The sequence below is a fragment of the Marmota marmota genome, unplaced genomic scaffold (genome assembly GCF_001458135.2).
Source record: "Marmota marmota marmota unplaced genomic scaffold, marMar, whole genome shotgun sequence".
Lineage (NCBI taxonomy): Eukaryota > Metazoa > Chordata > Mammalia > Rodentia > Sciuridae > Marmota > Marmota marmota.
Window position 1 is genome coordinate 29217990 of NW_026000174.1, and position 9073 is coordinate 29227062.

The window sequence follows — 9073 nt, forward strand, 5'->3', positions numbered from 1 at the left end:
AAAAAGGAATGAAATCCTGTCATTTTTGCACTAACATGAATGGAACTAGAGATCATTATGTTAAGTAAAATGAGTTAGGTACAGAAAGATAAGTATCACATGATTGCACTCATATATGGAATATAAAATAAGTTATATCATAAAAGTTGAGAGTAGAATGGTGGTGTTACCAGAGGCTGGGGAGAGTACAGGGGAGAGGGAGAAATGGAGAGAGGCTGATCAATGGATACTAAGTTAAGGTAAGATAAGAGTAAGAAGTTTTGGTGTGCTATTACATAGTAGGTTGACTGTAAATGACCATAACAGTAAAAGAATGATTTTAAATGTTTTAACCCTAAAGAAATTTGAGGATATATGTCTAAAGAGAAAAAACACATGCTCATTTAGAATCAAAGGATCCCTGAAGAGTCCCCAGACATTCAGCATTCCCATAAAAGGTAACTGTTCCATCATTTTTGTCCATTTCAAAGTCTTTAACAAATTTTCCTGATATATTTTGCTAATAGGTAGACTGAGATCAAATCGTTACAATTAAATTTTAAATTTCTGGAAGGCAGAAAACATGGTGTTGCTTTCTTACATTCCCTTTAGAAATATTCAGTAATGTTTTCTACACTTAATGTGTATTTATCACAATATTTGAGAAAGTACAGACTTTAGACAATCACTATGTACTGTAGCAGGCATTATGCTAGAAGCTACAGAAATAAAAAATGGAGCTGGAATAGTCTCAATCCCAAGAGATAGTATTTTAATAATTCAACTTGTGACAGTATCTTCTCGTTTTTACAAAACAAAGACCATTGCTGTGTTTCTATTCCACATATTTCTTTTTTTTTTTTAATTTGTTCTAATTAGTTACACATGACAGCAGAATGCATTTTTTCATTGTATACAAGTGGAGCACAAGTTTTCATTTCTCTGGTTGTACATGATGTAGATTCTCACCATTTGTGCAATTATACCTGTACCTCTGTTCCATATACTTCTATTACTGTATAATTTCATCTTTAACAATAGCTTTCTGAATACAGTAAAATCTGATCAAATGATCCAGTCTTTATTTCCTATGTTACTTTTGGGCTTGTGATTTTGCTTTATAGAAATTTGAAGACTTAGCCATCCAGGTGCCAATAATTCTGATAAGTGAATATTGCTAGTTCATTAAATCTTCTCTGGACTTTCACCAATTAGTAAAGTTAGAATTATTATGTAACTACAAACCTTATTTACAGTTCTTTCTATTTTAGAATTCTTTTTAGCAGCCTAAAGTAGCTATTCAGCCATCTCATTTTATTGGTAATATAACTGAGTTCTAAATGGCATATATTCGTTTGCCAAACCCATTGGAGGTGAACTGTAGGTCATCCTACAAAGCTCTGTAACTTAAATGTAGTATTATTCTAATTTCATTTGTAGAACATTAGTAGAATTACAGAGTTAGTGAGCAAAATATTTTAATTCTGCCACAGATCAAGCAACCACTTCCAAAAAAAAAAAAATGCTTTTTCTCCTCAGGGGTTTATTCTTATCACAGAAATAATAGATTAAGTAGCTCTCTTAGTTATAAAATGTGGCCGTGAGATCTTTTTATCATCCTACTTATTATTATGTTATTTCTATGTTTCCAACATAAAGAAAAAAGAATCTGCATCTTTGTATAAATTACTGTCTTCCACTGGGTTCAGTGATCATCTGAAATCTAGGAAAGTAATAATAGCTCTATGCAGGCAAACAAGAGTGGTTGCTGAGTTCAGAAGCTAATAGGTTTTGTTTCACAAACTGCTCTCAGTACAGAAACTCACACCTAAATGTACGTCGTACCTCTTACTGATTTTTGCTTTAAAAAAAGATCAATTTTTTGATCGAGATCAGAAAGCTTCATAAACTAAGGATCCTGACACAATGTTAGGTTCAGGCACGGTTAAACATTCAGACACCTTAATATTGCAGGAGTTAGTTTCCAGTATTGAAACAAAACCTTTAGATATCAGAGCTTTTGGAGTAGGCAGTGGAGAGGGGATATGGGGTTGGGCCCACAAATGGGTACTGGAGTTTCTTTGGGGTGATGAAATGTCTTGGGACTAGGTAGATGTGAGAGTTGCAGAAGGGTTTGAAGGTACTAAAGACCATTGGATTGTATACTTTAATATGGTTAATTTTATGTTTTGTGAAATTCACCCTAATTTTAAAAATATTTTTTAAAGAAAAAAATAAAAGAGGATTCTAGTGGACACAGACTTGGTGAAAACTTCAACAGTATAAGGACTATAGACCACAGCAAGTCAGACTGGAGCACTAAGTCTAAGGCTAACCACACAGCCTTGTGGAAAGCGGTCCGGAATTCCCTCAGGTGGATCTGTTTCAATAATGGCCAGTTAACCAGCATTCGATATCAAATTGAATTCACTTCGGTCTGATGAAAATGGCAAGATATTCGTGTGAATCTCCTAAAAGCCTCTTATGGGCAAGTGAGAACACATACCAGGGTGGGAATGGAAGAAGCCATTTATAAAAATGGTTTTTATCCTGGGTATTCAATTGACCTCAAGCATTACATTTAAACCTAGGTGCTTAACTATGAGGGATGCATTTGCCCGGGTGGCAACGTCTCAGTGAAATGCGAAAACCTACTAGGCCTCTTTCGGTAGCGACGAAGCTCTCTCTCTCCCCAAAGCTCACCACTATACCCTTCCGCGGGAAAGCTCCCTCCACAAGCCGAAGAAGGAGGAGCCTACGAGGGCACTCCCGCCACACAGCACGAGCTGGCCGCTGTGCCTCCTGGGAATTGTAGTTTTAATCACACACTTATCTCTTATTGAGGCCAGTATGGAATGAAGCCGGAAACTACAACTCCCAGGGTGCCTCGGACCGGCGAGCGGCCGCCGCGGTGACGACAGTGGCGGAGAAGGCCCGGAGGGGATCTGCGTTCTGGAGTGGCGCTGCTTGGGCCGGTGGCAGATTGCGGGCTGCTGGTGTCGGGCTGAGGAGAACCGCGAGTGTTTTGGACATTTCGCGTCGGGATCCGCGCAACGATGAGCGCTGCCAGGGAGTCTCACCCGCACGGGGTGAAGCGTTCAGCCTCCCCAGACGACGATGTAAATAACAATGGCGGAGTGGGTGAGGGTTGAGGCCTACTGAAGGCTGGGGTAGGCCGGGAAGGGTGGACGAAGGGGGAAGAAGCGCCTGAAGTGGCTCTGAGGGGGAAGGCCAATGGGGGGAATCACGAATAACTGGGAAGTGTCTTCCTTTCTTGATAAGGATCGGAAGGTTTGAAGAGGGCCACATGCTGAGAGCCAGGTACCTGCGTAGAAAGGGCGATTGAGGAAGGAAATCCTGATAGGGTCGAGAAGTGAAAGAGCTTAGTCAAGGGATCGTCATTTGCGTGTTGGATGGTTGATGAAGGTGATTTCATTGGCCTTTCTATTCACCATAGAGACGGCAAAACCGTCCCTGTTGTTAGGTTTGAAATGTTCCTATGATAATGGCGAAATGTTCGTGCACATTTGAACACTTTCTCCGACCTGGAGTAATTTTGCAGTCTACTGTTGATGGTTATCTTTAATGTACTCGTAAAAGTGAACAGCTGCATTGAACCGAAAAAATTGTACCAGGGACGTAATTTGGTACCGATATTTGGTAATGTGGTGAGGTCTAAGACAGTGAGACCCAGAAGCCCATTTTGATAGCATACCTTGTTCTTTCTTCGCCTTACCCCCAAACCTTTTCCTTATCAGTTTAAGTAACAAAAATGATAATTCTGTAAAGTAACCCATTAAATATTGACTTCTAAGCTAGGTCTTGGGAATTAAAAGATGTAAGTGTGGTGCTTACGTTAAGCTCTTGCATATTTGGCCTAGCTCTAGCGCAATGTGATGGAAACTGCAGATAACCAGTACTTGTAAAAAATTGTCCTTCATAGAATGAATAAAGGCCTTGGGAACACTGATAGGAAAATTATTGGGAAGGGGTCATGGAGAGGTCATCTTTAAAGACCATGGAAGGACATTTTTTTTTCCTCCAGTTATTGTTTAAAGCACTGTCAATTTCTGAATGTGTAGTTATTTTCAGTAATGCAGTTAAGTGCCTTTCACAATATCTTTGAACCACACTGGCTCGATACTATTTTGTGCTCAATGAGATGGTGCTAAGACCCACCTCTCTATGGGTGGAAGGTGGGATGTGGACACAAATAGTAAGAATCTTTAAGGAAATTTATTTTTAGCTCTGCAGAAAGATTAGTAATCATTGGAGATTTGGGAATAATGGTTATACACATGCTTAGGTTTATTCATATCCCCTATTGTCCCTGCAACTGACATTGAGATTTTTTTCTTGTTAATATTGTAATTAAATATTTGTCATCAGTTTGTACAGGTCTTTTTGACTAACTTGGCTGTGATTTTAAAGGTTACTACATTGTTTTTCTCCTCATATTTAACTGTGACTCAATTGCTAGGATATCAGATTTCCTAAATTCAGAAATAAACAGTCTTTTAAACTTGACCAAAAAACTGCAGGTAATGTTATGTATTTAGCAGAAAGTTAAAGGGATATTTATTGAGTCTCTACAGCTTCTGATAAGATCAATTTAAACTAGAAGATTTTTAATACCATTTCCGATCCTATAAGCATCCCTATCTCAAAAAAGAAAAAGGACTAGGGTCCTAGCTCAGTGGTAAATAGCCCCTGGGTTCAAACCTCAGTACCCTCCCCTGTCCAAAAAAGGAGATGGTTATGGTTCAAGATTAGGATTTGGGGGCTGGGGTTGTAGCTCGCCTGTAGAGCATTTGCCTGGCATTCGTGAGGCCCTGGGTTCAATCCTCAGCAACTAAAAAAAAAAAAAAAAGATTAGGATTTGGAAGCAACAAGTAAAGTATTATTCTAAAAATGATTATGTTGCTAATGTTACAGTACAGTGACCTGTACCTCTTTCATGAGATTTTTATTATTTTTACTGGTAATTGGGAGTTATCCTTAAGTACTTGTTTTAAAAATATTTGTTAAATCATATATTTTTAAACTAGACTTCAAAACTGTAGAAAATCAATTATAATTTGTAGTTGGTCAGCAGTTTCTAATGAGCAGCTACTTCTTGTAAAAAATAAGTCTTTTTGCCCACCGATGTCGCATAACTGGGAGTAATAGAACATTTAAGAGATATTAAAATAGATATTAAATCAGACTACAACTCTAGGAAAATGCTAACAGTGTAGAGTCACTAAGATATATATATTGAGGAAAATTGACTGCATAGTAAAGAATATTAAGGATGATGGCAACTTAAAGGTTCCATCAGTTTGGTTGGAATGGAGACATGAAAACTACTTATAGGGAGTGGGGAGGTTCATTTGAGTAACTGGTGGAGAACCTCTAGAAATGTTATTAGACATTAATTACAGAACATTTCTACTTTAGACTATAACTCAATTAGAGTGATCATGTGCTTTTCCAAATGTAGCACTTCAGCAAGGTACTTGTTAAACTTTGAAAGAAAGAACCGGAAAACTTAATGATATTATCTTTAAATTAGGATTAGTTGTTGTAGGTAATAGGGTTATTTATGTAAAAACACTGTAAAGGTGTTGGCTTTTGGGGGGGAATGTTGGTGCTAGGCATTGAACCCAGGACCTCAGGCATGCTAAGCACCACTTACTGCAGAGCTACAGCCCCAACCTTTGTTTGCTCTTTCAGTAGAAGTAGAAGATCAGAAAAGTTGGTTTTTAGACCATTGTTTTAACTTAATTCTCTACATTTTGTTCATAGACTACCTTCAATGTGCAGTTTAATTTGGTCATGTACAGTATGGTGTGAAAAAACAGAGGACTTAGGGCCAGAGAACTGAAACAAATCACCTGGCTCTCTGAACCTCAGTGTCCTTATTTGTTAAATGAACTGTTATGAGGGGCTTTTGAGAGACTGTAAGTGAAAAGCTAATCATAGATTATAAAACTTTCCAGGTTGAGTTTCCCTTGTGCTTAGGGCCAGATTTTTTTTGATTTTGAAATATATACATATGTATATGTAAATATGTATGTATGTGTATCTTGGGGATAGGCCCCACATTTAAATAGGAAATTAATTTGTTTCATGTGCATCTTATAGCCTGAAGGTAATTTTATACAATATTTTTAGGTGCTCCTACATTTTGATTGTGATCTGAACAGAAGATCAGATGTGGAATTTTCCACTTGTGGTGTCATGTTAGTGATCAAAATGTTTTGGAATTTTAGAGCTTTTCAGATTAAGGATGCTCAAGCTGTATGCAGTTCTTAGGTGTTATATTCTTAAGACAGTGTCTTAAAAGAGGTCTGTTTTTATAGATCAAGAATTAAAACGAAATTAAATTTTACATCTAGGCTCACAGAGTAAATGATATAATGCAACTGAAATCCAAAGCATCATTAGTACTTTTTTAAAAAGTTTTAAACCATATTGAACCAGAAATAGTTAAGACCAAATGACCTATAAAAAGATATGAGCAGTCAGATGGAAAGAAGTAGAGATTTGTAACTTAGGTAGCCAAAATTATGAGAACATGTAATCCCTTCCACCAGAAAGAATTTAGAAGAACCACAAGTGGGTCCAGTGTGTTACAAATGCTTTAACCCTAATATGCCCAGAAGTAATTCTCATTGTTTTTATATTCTTTTACACTTTTATGAATAATTTTCAGAAGAAAGAATAAAGAGGTAGTGAAAGGGGCCCTATTCAAAATTTTAATACAAATTTAACAATAGCAAACCTAAATTTCTCTTCTATGTTTTTCTGATTTAAAAAATTTTTTTTTTCAGTTGTTCATGGACTTTTATTTTATTCATTTATTTATATGCGATGCTGAGAATTGAACCCAGTGCCTCACACATGCTAGTCAAGTACTCTACCACTGAGCCACAACCCCAGCCCCATTTTTCTGATTTTAATAGTGTATATACACAAGAGTTCACATTCTCTGAATACAGCTAATTGCTCATCAGCTGTTGTGTGTGAACCTGGAACATACAATTTAAGATTTAATGTTTATTTCTAAAAGCTTTTAGCTTTATCCTTACTTCTCATTCTTTTATTGGCAACATCCATCTAATAACACTTGAATTTTTTTGAAATTTTTGATTACTTAAAATTCTGTTGAGCAGGGTTTTATTGTCTTTGCTCCTTAATTACAGAACATTTCTACTTTAGACTATAACTCAATTAGAGTGATCAATGGATGGCTTTATTTCTAAATCTTTTCTTCCATTCACATTTGTATATACACCTACATTCAGCCTTTGTCTACTTACAAACACAACCAATATTAAATTTTGGTCCACAAACATCATAAAAGATTAAATAAAGATCACACATCCTTTTTGAAAAATGAGATGATCCAAACTCTTATTGCAGAATATGGCAAGGTAAAGTTCTTCCTGTTGAATGACCCTCTGGATGTGAGTACCATTATTTCTTCATTTGTCCTTGTTTTGTTGTTGCTGTTTTTCTTTGTCTCACATCTCTTGATTTGGAGAACAAAGTCTAGTATTTCATCAACAAAGAACTCATAGTCTTGAGATTTTTGCACATAGTGAATTTCATCTTCATTGTTAGTTTATAGTTGTATTGCCTATCATTTTGCATTTGCCTGTATTTTGTTTATTTATTTATTTTTTGTTCTAATCATGGTAAAATGCCTTCTGTCAGTTTTCTTCTCCTTGCCATTATGGGTGGAAAAGGAACAATTCTGAATTCTCATCTGAGTACAATGAATTCTAAAAGCAGACTACAGAGACATGATGACTTCTTCAAAGATGATGATGCAGTACTTTGGACACAATGAGAAAAGCCTTCCACAGTTATTCTTGTTTCTTCTTATTATTTAAGTCATTTTAACTTTGGGGGGAATAATTGATGAATTGCAATAAAATGATTCTTAACCTTAATTTTAAGATAAAGGGAAAAACAGGGCTGGGGCTGGGGCTTAGTGGTAGAGCACTTGCCTGGCATGTGTGAGGCACTGGGTTTGATTCTCAGCACCACGTATAAATAAATAAAGGTCTATCAACAACTAAAAAAAAAAGAATTGTCACTGAGGAAAATTATCTCTTAAAAAAGGGCGGGGGGAACAGTCATTAGAATTCCATGATATGTTTTAGGTTTATAAAATGATTTAGTGGGCCCATTGATAATGCAAGGTAGAATTAGTTTTTAGTCTGTTCTTTTAAAAAAAGAAGTATATTTTCTTTGTTCTTCAGAAAATCTTAAAGAATAAAAGTGATAACATCTCAATTCTAACTAATAATAACTGCTCAAAAGAAACTGAAATTAAAATTAGGTCCAGTGAATCCTGATGGTATGCTATCATTAGCATATCACTAAAGCCAGAATTTTTAAATTTTCAACTAAAAATTGTTGCAGCCTTTTGGGTTCAAAATACTAGATGCTCTAAGCCCCTTTAGGGTTCTAGGGAAGTGGGTATCAAATGTGATCTTCCCATCAAAGGCATTACTTGAGAATTTGTTAGAAATTCCCTAGAGGGTGGGGACATAGCTCAGTAGTAGAGTGCTTGCCTAGCATGCACAAGGCCCAGGGTTCATTCCCCAGTACCTCAGGAAGAAAGAAATTCCCTACCCCAGACTTACTGAATCTGAAACTCTGAGGGTATAGAACAGCAATCTCTTTTAACAAGTCCTTTGGGTGATTCTGATATATGTAAACTTTTGAAACTGAGAGCTCCGGCTGCAAAAGAAGAATTCAGCTCAGATGAAATTAAAAAGGAGCATATTTAAATTCAAATGTGACATATGTCCTTAACTTTCCAAGCATGAAAGACTATAGCTGTTTATAGTTAAAATCAACGGCGGGGGAAACTTAGAGACTTTAAATTTTTTAATTCTTCTTTTTATGCTAGAAAAATAATCAACTAATTTCTTTTCTAGCTTGGATCTAGCAATTGGGAGGCAGCAGACTTGGGCAATGAAGAGAGAAAACAAAAATTCTTGAGACTTATGGGTGCAGGCAAAGTAAGTATCACATGGTATGCCTTTTTTATCTTTTCTGTGAAAATGCCTTTTTTTTTTTTTTTTTTTTTTTTTTA

The 9073-nt window shown here is 36.3% G+C and overlaps 1 protein-coding gene across 1 annotated transcript in view; it reads left to right on the plus strand.

Moving 5' to 3' along the window:
• Nucleotides 1-2873: 2873 nt before the first annotated feature.
• CUNH11orf58 (chromosome unknown C11orf58 homolog) overlaps nt 2874-9073 on the plus strand; it is a 12708-nt gene continuing 6508 nt past the window's right edge. Inside the window, exons 1-2 of the mRNA XM_015477662.2 lie at nt 2874-3098; nt 8916-8999. Of these exons, the coding sequence (XP_015333148.1) occupies nt 3036-3098; nt 8916-8999 (147 nt within the window). The 5' untranslated portion in view covers nt 2874-3035. The remainder of the gene's footprint in view (nt 3099-8915; nt 9000-9073) is intronic.